The sequence below is a fragment of the Centruroides vittatus genome, unplaced genomic scaffold, assembly GCF_030686945.1.
Source record: "Centruroides vittatus isolate TY-2023 unplaced genomic scaffold, ASM3068694v2 contig_824, whole genome shotgun sequence".
NCBI lineage: Eukaryota > Metazoa > Arthropoda > Arachnida > Scorpiones > Buthidae > Centruroides > Centruroides vittatus.
The window spans coordinates 1,194,146-1,210,626 of NW_027122537.1; the positions used below are offsets into that span (position 1 = coordinate 1,194,146).

The window sequence follows — 16,481 nt, forward strand, 5'->3', positions numbered from 1 at the left end:
TATTCATCTTTTACTGATATCCAAAATTTAGTTAATTCCACACTGCTAAATTTTGTTTTCATTGTATTGTTGCAAGACAACTCAGTAAGATTCTCTTCTTCTGCAGCAGTAAATTCAGATGGAGCAGTGGCAATAAATGGATTTTGAATCCATGCAAATTTATTGATATTATCATTTTGAAAATATTTCTCAGACCGGATGATAAGCTGTGATAAATGTTCTTCAAAAATAGAGCTCATACCTTGAGAAATCAACTCCATTGGAAGTCAAACACTGTTGCAACAAGGGGAAATATCTTTTTCTCTGTCTTTCATTTATTTTTCTTTTCCATGGTTTTAATTTTTTTTATAAAAGCTGAAATTTTCTCAATTGACTTTAAAAGGTGCATGTTGCTTCCCTGCTGGGAGAGATTCAGGGCATTGAGCTTGAGCTTTTCAAAAATATCACATAAGTATGCTAGTTTTACCAAAAAATCTTCAATCACAAAATTTTTGGCATACTTGTGGTCTTCCTCTTTAAGAAAAGCATAAATTTCCTGTCACAGTTCAGACATACAAGACAAAACATTATCTCAGAGAGATGTCACTCTCTCGTGGTAATGTTTTAAGCTTTCTCAAAGTGCTGTAGTACAACGACGTGTGCTTGGATCCCACATTGTCACATAGTTTTTTTGAAAAATCTTGCCTTTAACGGCCATTTTTATAAAGTTTACTATTGGGTTGTTCAGAAAGTAATTTAGTTTTTATCCGTGGGGGAAAAAATTTTTTTATAATAAATAAATATTTTATTGAATTATATATTGACCATTTTGGTCAAATACCTGTTGCCATCGTTTCTGGTAGCAGCATGATTCCACGTTTATAAAAGTTTTGATGTTTGCTTACAAAAAACGGGTCCAAGTAATTTTTGACATTTTTATTTCAAGTTAACGTCTTACAGTTTAAAAGGTTTTGTAAAGACCGGAACAAGTAATAATCCGAGGGTGCCTGATCTGGTGAATATGGTTGGTGTGATAGCACATCCCATCTAAGCTGTAACAGTTTCTGATGATTTATCAAACTTGTGTGCAAGTTGGCATTATCATGGTAAAACACTATGCCTTTTTTGTTGATCAATTCTGGCCTTTTCTGTTTGATGATATTACTCAATTTGTTTACTTGATGGCCGTACACTTTCAAATCAGTTGTTAAATTGTCTGACAAAAGCTCAATAAAAATTTCCTTAAAATCCCAGCAAAGAGAACATCTCTCTTTAAGAACATGTGGAACCCATATATCAAGCTTTGAAACGAAACCAATTCGTTTCAAGTAACCGGTTCAATTCAACAAATTTAATCTCTTAGTGATTTCAAGTGTTGTTATTTAGCAGTTTGCTTCAATCAGTACCTTTATTTTGTTTTCATTGGCTTCAACTGGGCATCCAGAATGTGGTGCATCTTCAATATTGAAATTGCCAGAATGAAATTTTGTGAACCAGTTTTGGCACTGTCTTTCTCTCAACACATCTTCATACATGTACCACAGTTTTTTTCTTGGTTGAACAGCATTTTGATTTTTTGGTAATGAAAAAGCAAGCCAAAAATGATGCTTTTGATTTTCCATATTTGATGGGACAAAAAAAAAAAAAAAAAAACATTGTACAGTACCGAATCAAACAAAGTTTTTTACAAATAAGCTTTAAAATGTTCAGCTGTCAAAATATATAATGAAAATGTGGTTTAAAATGAAATTGGCTGGTAAAAATACAACTAATTCCTCTAGTAATAAAAAAAAAACGAAATTTCTTTCTGAACAACCCAATATACGTACTGCATATACTAGTTCAATGCTGGACTCAGATATTTTTATGCGCGTCTTCCCTGTGAATAACACAAAGGGTCCACAGGGCATCAGGGTCTTTGCTTTGTAAATGTGCTTGCATTTCTCCATAATATCCAGACATAGAACGAGCACCATCAGTAAAGATACCAATGCATTTGGTCCACTCCAAATTATTTTTGGAAATAAAAATATCAAGGACCTCAAACAAGTCGTGAGCCTTAGCACCAGCAGTGATACTTTTACAAAAGAGAGTCTTCTACAATGTTGTTATTATCTATAAACTGTACATAGCAAATCAAGTGAGCATCATTATTATTATCTGTGTCCTCATCCAGCTGCAACCCAAATTCCTTTCCTTCTATTTTTTCAATAACTGAACATTGGAGGTTCTTCACTATGTGTCGTCTTCTGCAACTGATAGTGTTATTGGACAAAGGCACTTTTGATAGCTGCTACCCAGTTGATAGCTGCTACCCAGTTGATAGCTGCCACCCAGTTGATAGCTGCTACCCAGTTGATAGCTGCCACCCAGTTGATAGCTGCCACCGGTCATAATGTTCACCATATCTACAGCAGACAGTAGAATGAGTTTTTCTGCAACGGTAAGAGGCTTTTTACATTTTGCGATTCTATATGCCACCTTTATTACCGAGTTAATGATTTGCATCAGGTCTGCTAGATGTTGCATCTTATCGCATTGAATTGAAAGTGGAAGTAAAATTATGAAAATTTTATATTTTGATGTGCCCTGTGAGGAAGCTGCGGCTCCCTAGGGTGCCGCGGTGCACACTTTGGGAACCACTGCTGTAGTTAGTATGGTGGTAAAAAAATATTTTATTAAATCAATGAGTTTCTGTTTTATGTGATTTATTTTTATAATTTGATATTCATTGTAAGTAACAACTAGAATGATATATAATTTTTCAAGATTTTAACAATTTAATTTTTATCAATAATACTTTTGTAAATTTCCATAATACTATATGATAGATAGTACTAATACAAAATTAGTGTTTCAGTACATTTTACTAAGAACTTGTCAATTTACTAATTATAATGTATACTGACTCTGAAAGTATTGAATTTTTGTTTTTATTGATAGAATAATTTATTGGCTGCCAGAGAGGCATTTGATGAATTTTTTAAACATTATCCATATTGTTATGGTTATTGGAAAAAGTATGCAGACATGGAAAAGAAAATGAGTACACCAGATAAAGCTGAAGAGGTATTTTTGTATTCAAAATATTTAAATATTTTAAATTTATTTATTAGAAGTAATACAATAAATTTAATTTGACTAATTTAATTTTAATCCAAATTTAATTAATAATAAGAATTTTATATAATTTAAAAATACTTATGTAAATATTTTGAAAAATTTAATAGGTATTTGAACGTGGTCTTCAAGCAATTCCATTAAGTGTTGATTTATGGATACATTATATCAATTTTTGTAAAACTCAGTATGCTGATAATGAAAATAATTACAAAAAAATAAAAGAGTAAGTTTATTTTATGTTTCATAGTTAATACTCATTTTATGTACAATCTAATATTTATCATTTTCAGTCTATTATATAGATTTGTTTTTAACATAAAAAATATGATTAGAATTAAATGTTACTAGTTTACATGTGTTTGATTTAAGCCAGTTTATGGTTAATTATCTTATATAGATTTTTATAAATGTAACAGAATCTTATTGTGCATGTATAATTTTATATTATGTACAGTACCTTAAATTCTTGCTAATGTGGCCATCCTTTGCACAGAGGAGTAGCAGATTAGCAAGAGTGGATTACTGTATGTGTAGGCCTAAAGGCAGTGAATGACATGACTTGTTGATCTTTGGTACTGATTATTTTTGGAGATGCATAGTTATTGTTGTAAAATTATGTACAGTGAACAAGAGAGAAACATAAAAGATATGCTGGATAATTGAGAGGTCAGATTAGCAAGAGAGTATTGTATTAAGAACTTTCCCCCCTTGAATTTCTCTGTATGCACTTTGAATTATTACAGCTGAGTGATCAGAAAACTTGATTATGAGAATATGCTTACATATACAGTAAAAAATAATTATAAATTAGAAAAAGTTAAAAATAATGTTTTATTAAATAGAATTTTAAATATATTGGGACTTATGTATTGAGTGTGCATGACTATTGTTTCAGCATGATTATTGTAATTTGATGCATGAACTTTTAATCAGCCAGATGGTCACAAAGTAAAGCTTATGAAGGATTTGGTCTAAACTTAAAAAAGTAGACCAAAAAAAAAAGGCTATCCAACTTTCAAATATGTAACATTTAAAAGTTTGTGAGATCAGTTATATTTAATAATCAGAAATCCTTGATCATAAGTAGTTGGAGTAAAAAAGTTTAAGTTACACTGGTATGTCATACTTTGAAAAACTGGCTTCGAATGCTTTAGAGTTTATATGGTGCTTTGAAGTTTGAACTATAAGTGCAGTGGGAAAAATGCGCTCGAAACACATATGCCATCTGTTGTGTGTCCAAGTCATCTTTCACTCTTGCGTTATACTCAGTATATTTTCAGTGTCTTTTTACGTTTTATTTTTGATATGTTTGATTATACAGTTTATAGTGTATTGTGTGTTATTTGTCAATTTTTAACAGTTTTTTCCTGGAAGTTTTCTTTGTCAAAAGCTTTTTGGCACCCCATATATTTTGTGTCTTTAGTTCAAAAATTTCCAAACAACTTTTTAAACCAGATGTTTGTATGACATTATATTCTTTCCAAAACTCATAAAACATATGTCTTCCAAATCTTCCAAACTTAAAATGTAAAGCAAAAAGTTTAAAATAAGCTTCTAAACAAAGAATACAATCTCATGTTAGAAATAGTGTGTTAAATTTTACAACCATTATAATTAATCACACATCTATGTTAAGTAATGAAAGCTTTCAAAAATAAGCAAAAACTGCTTGTTCAACCCATAATAACTTTTACTTATTAACCATGGCATCTGAAGTGTGTAGAGACGACGAATTCTAAGATTATTGTTATTAAATAACTTGAGTTAAGACAGTAGTTAAATACATTTTTTTATAATGTTTTCTAAACACTAATTGAATAAATTAAATAGAATTTCAGCATCCTATTGGATGGCTTGATGATTACTGTCCATCAGGTTGTTATCATGTGAAGCAGCTCATTTTTTGTTGAATATGCAGTTGTTGTTTTTATTATTTTTCTGTAAGGTGGTCTTATCCATTTTTTCCATTTCCCTTGTTTTATCTAAAATGATTACTAACAGAAATAAAATGAAAGAAAGAGAGAGTGAAAAACAAAAAGACAGATAATGTCATCTAGACAAAATTCATCAGTTTAAATGTTTTCATTGGAAACTTCTTGAGGTACAGAGTATGTGCTGATACAGATAAGCAGGAATTTATGGTACTTAATGTAACCTAAATTTGCAATAGAAAAAGAACTAGTCTTATGCAGTTTGTTGTTAGCTTTTTATTAATTTTGAATAGTATTTTAAAAATAAATTTGCAAACTATTAATTGACAGAAAGAATATGGGTGTCTGTTACAGAATAGCTATTTTGAAAACTTATAATAATGTAAATGCAGAAATTTAAAATTATATATTGTATTGAAAATATATGAAATTTTATTTTATAATTTGTACTTATAGTGTATTTGAAAGAGCTGTTGAAGCAGCTGGTAGAGAATTTCGTTCAGATAGATTATGGGATTTATACGTAAATTGGGAACAGGAAAATGGCAATTTGAAAGAAATTACAGGAATTTATGATAAATTATTTACAATACCTACTCAACTTTATAGTCATCATTTTGAAAAGTAAGTATCACTGTTTTTTATACCATTTTTAATACTTATTTGTATTATAAAAAATTTCAGCCTTATATAATTGAAATAATTTAGATTTAAATTTAATTTTTCTTTGGTCTCTATCATTTTGAATTATTAAAATATTTATAGTATTAATAAAGACATTTAGTTAAAAAAATATTTAAATGTTTTATTAAGAATATATTTAATTTAAAAATTTTTAATAAAAACAATGAAAAAAAACTATAAAATTTGTTTTTTAATCAAAGAAATGATCATAAAATTTAGCTTTTCTATATTTGCTATTAAAAACATTTGGTATTTAAAAGAAAAAAAAAATAATTAATATAATTCTTCTCCACATCAAATATAAGAATATGTGATGCAAATTAGGTTTCTGAAAAATGAAATTTCTACCTACATCAACACCAAGAGGTGTTAATATGTCCTTTTATTTGTATATTAAAAAATTTTTGCAAAAATGTAAATATTAAAAAATTTAAACAGCAAAATGTAAGAAAAATTATCAATGAAAATTATTTTAATTGAATAAATTGGTTAATTTAATACTCTGAGCAAAAACAAGTCTGAATTCTGTATAATTCTAGATCTTAATTATAATAAAAAAAATGTTTGAATAATTTTCATTAAGTTACAAGATAAAAGGAGGAAATACATGTTGGATTACAAGAAAGGAATTATTGAAGGCATGAGTCTCAAATGCATTGCTAATGGAAGAAGCAGGTAAAATTGGTTGAGACAAAATCTCCATTTCAAAATATAACAACAAATGCTGAATTATTATTAGAAATTTAAGTTTAGACACACATTGAAATTGAAATTGCATGAAAAATGACAAATTGTACAAGATATATAGTTTAGTGTGTCAACTACCATAGTCAATACGATAATGGCAGCAACTTCAAAAAAAAACAAAATAATAATAATAATGTAAAAGAAAGCCACAACTGAAACTAAATACAAATCAAATTGCAGCACAATTGAAATTAGCTAAATTTGTACAATTTTTTTGATGAGAAAAAAGTTAATTTGGACAACTCATGATTGCCAATATTACTGGTATGGTTTAAGCAGAGTTCATAGTTTCTTCAAAGCATGTTGGTGGTGGTTGCTCTCGTAATGATAGCTTTTGACTTAAATGGGAAAACAAATTTGACTTTAATAAAAGTTGTTTAAATAGCCAGAGATGTGTTGATGTACTTTAAACATATTGCCATTGGAACAAACTGCTGGACCAAATTTCTGGGTTCAACAAGATGTGTCATGTCTTGCATGTCACAACTAGGTGGTTTAATAGTGATCAAATCAAATTACTGGAATGACCTATATGTAGCCAGGACTTAAATTCTATAGAGAAATCTATCAAGTGGTTTAATTTATTTTATACTAGCAGACCCAGCCACGCGTTGCTGTGGCTCAAAATGTATCTATTATAAATGTATAACGCCTCCCCCGTGGGGGGAATTTCAAAAAATCCCTTCTTAGTGTACATTCTCTTGACGTACCCTATTAAAACGCAATCAAACACGCATCTAAAATAGTATAATAAAAGTCGAGTTCTTCACAGTAAGCCTTAATCCTGTCTCTCTCCCCCGCAAGGGATTATCGAAAAATCCCTTTTTAGTGTATATTCTGTTGACGTAACCTATTAAAACGCAATTAAAAACGCAAAAAACCGCATGCAAAATAGTATAATAAAAGTCGGAGTTCTTCACAGTAAGCCTTAATCCTGTCCCTCTCCGTCGCAAGGAAATATCGAAAAATCCCTTTTTAGTGTATATTCTGTTGACATAACCTATTAAAATGCAATCAAAAACACAAAAAACCGCATTTTAAAATAGTATAATAGAAGCCGAGTTCTTCACGGTAAGCCTTAATCCCATCCATCTCCCCCCAGTAGGGGGAATTTAGACGTGTATATTATATACAAACACTTGCGTATTTGAATGCAACGTTGTGTCAAAATTCAAAAGGAATCGGTAGGAACAAACAAACGTTATATTTTATTTATATAGATAGATAGAAAATGAACTGCTTTAGTCCATTCTAACAGAAAAGCATAATGCCTCACAGAAAAGCCAACTTAGGTTGTCAGAAGTTAGCGCCATCTGTTGGACATGAAAGCCTTAATCCATATATAAATATATTTTTGAAAGGGGGGAAATAGTGGTCTTCACATATGCCACAAACCTTCGCGGGAGTGTATTAAACAACTTCCCAAAGTTTCATGGCAATCGGATAAATGGTGTGATAATGCATGAAGGACAAACACAAACACACACACACACACACATTCGTTTTTATATATATAGATAAGTGAATGGAAAGCAATATAATATATATATATATATTGCTAAAATTGTAATTGTCATTACCATACCATTGTTTCTTTCTTAACCATTTGCATAACATGTTCATAATGAATTTATTCTCAGAGGAATTTCAAATATTCTCTTTAATTTTTGTTGTATTAACAACTAGTACAGATTAAAAACATAATTTTAAAATTTATTTTTAATCTAAAAACATTTTGTTAAAACTAGAGGTTTTGCTACCAAAAAAATAAAAATAAAAAAGTAAAATAAAATAAAAATAAAAAAATGTTTTCAAACTTGTGATGTTACTACCAAGTATACAGAGGTTGAATCAGTTAATATTGAATGATTTCTTATGAAAATAGTACACACATCTGCAAATATGAAATAGATCATTTGAGCATGTTAGAATCAGTTAATGTTTTAGAATATTCTGTTGACAGTTTTGTTAAAAAAAAATCTGTAATTATGGCAATGAAAATAACAGCCTATTGGGAAAGTTACATCTGGACTTTCCAATGCCAAATATAGCCTTTCCGTGATAGTAAAAAAGTGTTGGGAAAGAGGTCGTTACATAAGTAAATCAAGTGTAGGCAGCAAAAGTGCATTCAAAAGTGCAACCAGCTGCTACCTCTTCTTGTTTGTAGATATCTTGAGAAACAGAAAAGATGCTATTGCATCCTTTAGAGCAGAAATGGGCAACCATTTTCTATGTAAGGGCTGCATTTTAAGACTTTTGAACTGGTGCGGGCTGCATACAAGAGAGAGGAAAAAAATGTTGGTAATTTAGAATTATTTATTCATATATAATTATAAATTAGCATAGGTATACTTAATTTAGCTTCTGGAACTGATGTAAACGTAATATATTGGAAATATTTGATTAAATATTTGTCACTGCTAGTTTTAAATTAGTTTCGATGTGTCTGTTAGCCGGTTTTTTGTTTTAATTTTTACTAAATTCACTGCGGGAAAAACTATTCACATACATAAGTTGTAGAAAATAATGTTTGAATTTTTGTTGCATACTTCCTTAAGCTGGGAAATTGATATATTTATTCACGTTTTATGCGCCGCGGGCCGCAAAATATATGAATGCAGGTTGCAGGTTGCCCATCCCTGCTTTAGAGCAGCAGTCGGCAACCTTTCTGGCCTCAGGGACCACTAAACTCACAATTTTGAATCCCGTTGATCACTATCATAAATTTTTTTAAACAATACAAAATCTGTAGAATAATGATCATAAAAGTTCAATTTTACTATATTAATATGAAACTTTCATGTTTAATTATAACAAATTAATGCAAGTTCATTGCTGCTTGTTTGAAACAAGTTTATGGATTCTTAGGGTTTTTCCACGAAGGATGACCATCACACTCACAATATTGTTTATTGTTCATTATTTATTGATAGCAGTTGCTTTGTATTTGGTTTTAGATTCGAATAAGAAACCCCCCAATAAGTGAAAAAGTAACTAAGCATTTTGCATTTCTTTCGTAATACTTTGTGTAACCTTCTGTTGATTAATGTCCAAATTTCTCCACGGACCACCGGTTGTCGATCGTTGCTTTAGAGCAGGGATGTCCAAGCCATGGCCCACTTAATATTTTTATGCGGCCCGCTTCACCCTAAATTTTTTAGGTACTGTACATTTTCATTTATTTTGTTAAAGTATGTCATAAAAATTATTCTCATTTCACTGGATACATTTTGATGTTGTAATGATGTAATTGGTGCTAGAAAATTGTTTTATCTGGAAAACTTATGCATGTGGGGTAGTACATACTGTTGTGAACAATTCTTTTTGTGCATGAAAAACATCAAACTGCTGAAAGAAATAGGTCGAGTGATTCCCATTTAACTAACATTCTTACAATTAAGACTAGTACCATAAAAGCAGATATTGACAATATTATAAAAGGAAGGCAATGTCAAAAATTGCATTGAATTTATTTTTATTTTATGGAAGTATAATTTTTTTTTACTGTCAATAAATAATACAGTATTTTTTGTAATTATATATATTTGTTATTAAAATTTGATATTCACATTTTGAACTTTTTAAAAAATATATTTATGTAAAGTACCTTTGTGGCCTGCTGAATATATGTAAATTGCTAATTTGGCCCATTAGGAAAAAAGGTTGGTTAACCTTGCTTTAGAGAATATCTGACAAATCCATGTCAGTGTTATCAAGAAGAATCCTGTTACACAAATAAGCTTGTCCTAAAGGCTGAAAATAGCACAAGCTACAGTGGGAAGGATCATTCATGAAAATCTTGATCTTGAGCATAGGCACAAAGCCAATGGACTTCAAGCTGAATCATGTCAAGGAGTATTTTTACCAATGTGAGAAAACTACAAAAAGAGTATGGCAGGTGTAAGTGACAATGAGTGGCCACCCTGGACAAAGTTTGAGTGTACAGTACCTGGATGACACAAACATGTCAAAATCAATTTAATAATTTAATACAAAAAAAGAACAGTAACATTGTCACTTTGACTTTGTCAAGCAATGTAGAGAGAGTTTTCCAAAAGGATTCATGATAGCAGCTAGATATTGTGCCTGTAACAATCTTGAACTTCATCCATGTGGGGGAAAGAATGTAAGGATCAATGCAGTCTACTGTCAGAGTATGTTCAATCAGGAAATTTCCCTTCTTTATGTGATAAAGGTGGATCCATATGGATAAAGCATTCAGTCACATCATAAATTTGTCAGTAGCCTACTACAAGTAGGAAAAACAGTTGAGACTGGCATCAGGATGGTTCCTTTTCATTCATCTCAGACACCTCTTTCATAGATTTTTTTTTTTTTGCTAAAAAGTGGTTTCAGAAAGATGTTCCAAGTCTTCTGCAGGACTGGAAAGTGTGCCAGGAAATGTGGAATTAAATTTTACACAAATCTCTATGACAGAGCCTTCTGCAGTGGAAATTTTGCTGCAGTTCTGGTTCAAGAGGTAGAGTAACTCTTTCTCTATATAAATGTACTACTCAGCATAGTTCTCATTACTAGTGATGCATTTGTGCCATCATTGAACTCAACTCTCAAATCTGCTTTGAAAAAATTTAAATGTACACTGTTGTACCCACTTCTTAATAGTCACTTTCATTTCATCTGTATCATCAAATAAGTGTCCCCCAGAGACTGCCCTTCATTGAACTGAGTCAGAGGGTGGAGGGTGACAGATTCAGAGCTGTATGATGGATGGAGGCCCCTCACCAGCCAAATTTGCAGATTGCCTGATTTATTGCCAGAGATGTGTGTGGTTGCACATTGTCATAGTTAATATGAATTGTTTTCAGATTCTTGTTTGGTCTTTTTCTCCTCCTTACAGTTTGTCCAGTATTGATCTTTTGTTTCTGGATTAAATGCCTATATTTCGTCCCGTCACCAAATCAGACAAAGTTTTCATTGGCATCAAACACTTCTAACAGATCAAAGCAGACTTCCACTCATTTTTCTTTCGAATTGGGTGTGAACTGTCAAGGTACCCATTTTTTGATACCCTAAGTTTTCCACCATCTTTTGTATGGCATTATGACTACAGTGCAGTTGTGTAGCAAGTCTATGAATTATGACTTGTCTCTTGTCTCTGCATGAATCACTTCATTCACTAGCTGACAGTTTATGTCAGTGGTTATAGTTGATGGCTCCTACTGCATGGTTTGTCTTCAATGCTGGTTCCTCTAAACTTTATCTGTGGACATTGCTCTTATCAGTGGTGTAATCTCTAAATTTTCTGTAGCCTCTGTTGATGTTGGACAACCTGTATCCCTCCTTGATCAAGAACTCAAAGATGACACATTGCTTCTGCTTGAAATCCATTATTTACCTGCAAGAAGAAGGGTACTACAGAGGAGGATATACTCTACTAACATGAACACTTTAAGCAACTTGTGCCAGTTAATAAAGTTGTGCCCACTTTTGTACTACTTTTGGTACAACCCCCATATCTGCAGGTGATCATGTGCATATACATTACAATAATATGAGAGTATTCATCATAGGGTTAGAGAAATTAAAGAAAATAAGTAATAAGAATAAATGATCTAAATGGAAGGAATACAATGTTAGTTAATAATAGATGAAAGATTTTGTATCCATACTGGAGCAAAGATAAAATCGTACATGAAAAAAATAGTAAAAAAATAAACATGGCCGACAGTTATTTACATGTAATAAATATACAATAAATATAAATACAACTTTTTCACAAAAATAAAACCTTTGCTTCTGTTTCTCTTCTGTAGTTTCTGGAAGAGAAACAGAAGCAAAGGTTTTATCTTTGTGAAAAAGTTGTATTTATATTTATTGTATATTTATTAAATAAAATCTTACATTTTCCACTTAGCACTAAAATATTGTTTAACAGACTATATTAATTAATTTGCAGAATAACTAATATTCCATCTTTCTGAAATTTGAAATTATATAATCGAATTTTTGCAAGAGCAGAAATTTATCTACAGAAATTTTTATAAATTAAATTTTTTTATATTAGATTAAAATAAATTTAAATTTATTTTTTAAATGCTGTATTAAAAATTAAATAATTTACAAAATATATAATATGTTTGGCTATGTTTCATGTTCCATTTTTCCATCTTTTCTAAATGACATTTATGCTTGAAGTTATTCATACATAAATGAAAAGAACAGTGATTTTTCCTTTACTGGCTCTGTTATATATAACGGAGGGAAAGTATGGCGATTGGTCAAAAAATGATCTCTCAAGATTTTTACATTTTTGGACTCGGGACTTGAAATGTCAAGAAATGCAAAACATTCAGGGTTTTTCTGTGTGTATGGATGTTAGTATATGTGTGGGGCACAATTTTGTTTACCTTTTTGAAGCTCACATTTTTTTGAAACTTTGTCAAAAATTTTTGAAATTTTGCAGGGAAGTTTGTGTATTAGGGGAATTGTTGCTATTAAATTTTGATGGTAAAAGGTGAACAGGGTGGGGAGATAAAGGAAGGCTGTGTGTTATAATCTTGTATAGGGTCAGATTTAATGATGATTTTCCTCATTAGCATTTACAATTAATTTTTTTTATCTCTGTCTTTAATTTTTCATATCTGTGTATATATATACACAGCATATTGTCGACTTTGTTTATTAATAGGACTTATTACACTGATGAAGTTTTTTCAAAAAGGAAATCCCAAGTTAAAACAAAATATCTTTAACCTGTAACACACTTTTTGTGTTTTGGACCTGAAGGCTCCCCTCTTCAGCAGGTTTACATTATTTACTTTATTGTTCAGTATTAAATTAACATCAATATTGACATAAAGTATCCAAAAAAACCTAATCTAATCAGAAACTTCACCTGTATAATAAGTCCTATTAATAAACAAAGTCCAAGTAGACAATATTCACAGAAAAGCATTTACAATTTTTTATAAAACCCATCCCTACCCTCAGAATTAAGCTTTTTGCCATTTAATAATAATTAAAAATATAAAAAGTGTTTTTAGTAATATATAACAGATGGCACAACACATTCAGTTTTAAATTTTGCTGGGGAAAGTTAAGCAACTTGTTGCTGGATTTTTAAAAAACAAATTGTATCTATCTTGTTTTATTGATATATCTTTAAGTTTACTTCTTAGGTTTATTTATTTCACAAGTTGAAAAAATTATTTTTATGAAATTTTTGTGTCAATTTTCCTTAACTGTAGACATGTATTAACTCTGTCTTATTTTATTGTGATTTTTTTTATAGCAAATGAAGTAACTTATATATGTATTTTAACATTTTAAAAATTGGCATTTTAAAAAATCATAACCATTTCTTTCTTACATTAATTTTGATGTATTGTCATAATTATAAAATAATTGCATCATAGTTTGAATAATTTTTGTAATTTTCATTGGATGAATTAGTTACTGTTAACCTAGCAGAAATTAAGAAATTATCTAACAGTTTTAAATTATTGAACCAATTTAAGGATATGAATTAGTTTAAATGAAGAATGATCTTTTGAGCACATTCCTGTGAACTTCATAATTTAAATATGAATTATTTATTTATTTTATTGGTGATAATGTAATTTTGTTTTAAAAAATTTTATGTATCAAAGAGTATTAATAATATTTTTTTAAAATAGATTTCAGGAACATATCAAATCAAACATTCCTAAAGATGTGTTATCAACAGATGAATTTCTTGAACTGCGCCAAGAATTTGTAACTAGTACTAAAAAAATGGAACCACCTATAGATGAAGAAGAGGGCGTTGAAGATGCTCCACCCCCAGGAGTTGATGATGAAGCTCCTCCTGGTCTTATAGCATTTGACAAAACAGATAAAGATGCTGTAAGTAATTTAATTCTTTATATATAATGAAACAATATTAAATTTTAGCATAGATTTTTTATGGAGTGGGAATAGATGATGGAGTATTAACAATGTTAATGCTCTAATGATAATTCACTAAGTTATTTCAAATGTATGGCATCAAATTGTTTTCAGGAATGATTTTCATCACTATCTGCCATATATATGGGAAGTTATAGACTATTGTTGTGCTTGATCATACACCATTTCATACAATTTCATATCTGACATCAGATGTTTGTTTTAATGAAATTGATGTTTGAATTATTACTTTAATTTCTGGTGAGTTTATAATACATAAATCAGACTGGAAAATTTCAAATTTGGACATAAAGTACTTAAATTAATTTTATTTTTAATTATGTTGATCATCGTAATGAAAAATTGAAATATTTTCAGACAAATGACGATGAAACTAAATATTTGAAAGAAAAAATACTTGAAAGAAGAAGAGCAATATTTGTCATTAATGAAGAAGAAGTTAGTAAAAGATGGGCTTTTGAAGAAGGTGTAAGTAAATCTTTGCTGTAATTGTGTGTGTGTGTTGTCTCTGTCTAATAAATTGGAGATATAACATTTAAAACTTTTTCAGGTAAAAAGTAATATAACCATGGCAAAAAGATATGAAAAAATCATTGTTATATTCTTTAATATTTTATTTATTTAAAAAGATACATTCATCTTAAGACTTGTATTAAGTTATTTGAAAAATTATTTAATAAGATCAAACAAAATTGCTGTTTTTCTTTGAGTATATGAATAAAATACAAATAACTACTAAATTAAATATTTTTTGTTTATTGAAGATCACTGTACACCTAACTCTTTTTACATGACTTTGAAATAACATGATGAAAGAAATAAAACTGACACTATTTAAAAACTTAATAAAGTAAAAAATTATTGTCAATGTGAGCAAATGAAACAAAAGGAAGAGAGAGAGTTGATGAAAAGTAATTTATTAGTTCATATAAGGTTTTCAAGTATTGCATCACTCAATCAGTTCATTTTTGAATTATCTTTAGATTATAACATTTTTGTCAGAGTGAAATGTATAGGTTGTACTATTAGGTGTATGAAAGATTAAAAAGGTAGATATGACTTTTTTACAAGTTTGTGGTATGTCTAATTTACAAGTCTGATTAAAGTATTTTAATTAGAATTTTTACAGTATATTATAAGTTTAAAATGTCTAAAATTATAAAGGAAAGGAAAAGAAATGCCATTTTGTTAGAAACAAAAATAAAAATATTGGACTGCCTTGTGAGTGGTGAAGGTTCAACATCTGTGGGCAAATGTTTTGGTTTGAACAAAGCAACTGTCAGAACAATTAAGAGAAAATAGATTTTCATATAGAATTCTCATATCTGTGGATCACAACTTAGCTCAAAAACGTCATTGTTCAGTAGAGATGCCATCTTAGAAAAAAAAATGGAAAATTTTTGAGTGCTTTGGATTGAGGATTTGGTCCAAAAGAGTGTATCTGTGGATGGAAATATTATAAAGCAGAAGGCACTACAAATTTATTTTAAAAAAAGATGACAGGTATTGGAACCAACAAGTCTTCAAGTCACTCTAGGTAAAAAAAAAAAAGGAATTTTCTGCTAGTGAAGGATGGCTGACAGGATTATTAAAAAGAAATGCATTTCACAATTTTAAAATTAAAGAGGAAATTGTATCTGTAGATAAACACTGCCAAGGGCTTTCCAGAAAAACTAGCCAAAATAATAAGAGAAGGTATTTAAATTTATGTTCCTGACTAGATTTTCAATGCTGACAAACAGGTCTGTACTGGAAGAAAATTTTCATACTTTTTTATATGCGTTTTTGAATGAAATATGATTACTTATTTCATTTTACAGTTTTTTAATAACTTCGAACGTATCTCCCATTTTGCTATAGAAAATGTATTTTTTTGCATGGTTTTTTACATGAATTTTTCAAGAATGTATCTTCTGTATAAAAAGAAAGAGTTGAGGGTAATTGGTTTGGATTGTTTTAATAAATGAAAAAACAATTGATATAATTACTTTCTATAGTGATATAGAATATTTAGCATCCCATTAATGCCATCAAAAGCTGTATTCTTGCTCATAACATGTTTTTGATATTTGCTGCATATATAACTATAGTTTTTTTTAAACCTGAAAT

At 29.7% G+C, this 16,481-nt stretch overlaps 1 protein-coding gene across 3 annotated transcripts in view; it reads left to right on the forward strand.

The window, feature by feature from the left end:
* Prp39 (pre-mRNA processing factor 39) overlaps positions 1-16,481 on the forward strand; it is a 92,840-nt gene that overhangs the window by 34,313 nt on the left and 42,046 nt on the right. For all 3 annotated transcript variants that reach the window (XM_067278856.1, XM_067278855.1, XM_067278857.1), the window contains 5 exons: positions 2,923-3,048; positions 3,210-3,325; positions 5,490-5,657; positions 14,102-14,309; positions 14,730-14,840. In XM_067278856.1, the coding sequence (XP_067134957.1) occupies positions 2,923-3,048; positions 3,210-3,325; positions 5,490-5,657; positions 14,102-14,309; positions 14,730-14,840 (729 nt within the window). The remainder of the gene's footprint in view (positions 1-2,922; positions 3,049-3,209; positions 3,326-5,489; positions 5,658-14,101; positions 14,310-14,729; positions 14,841-16,481) is intronic.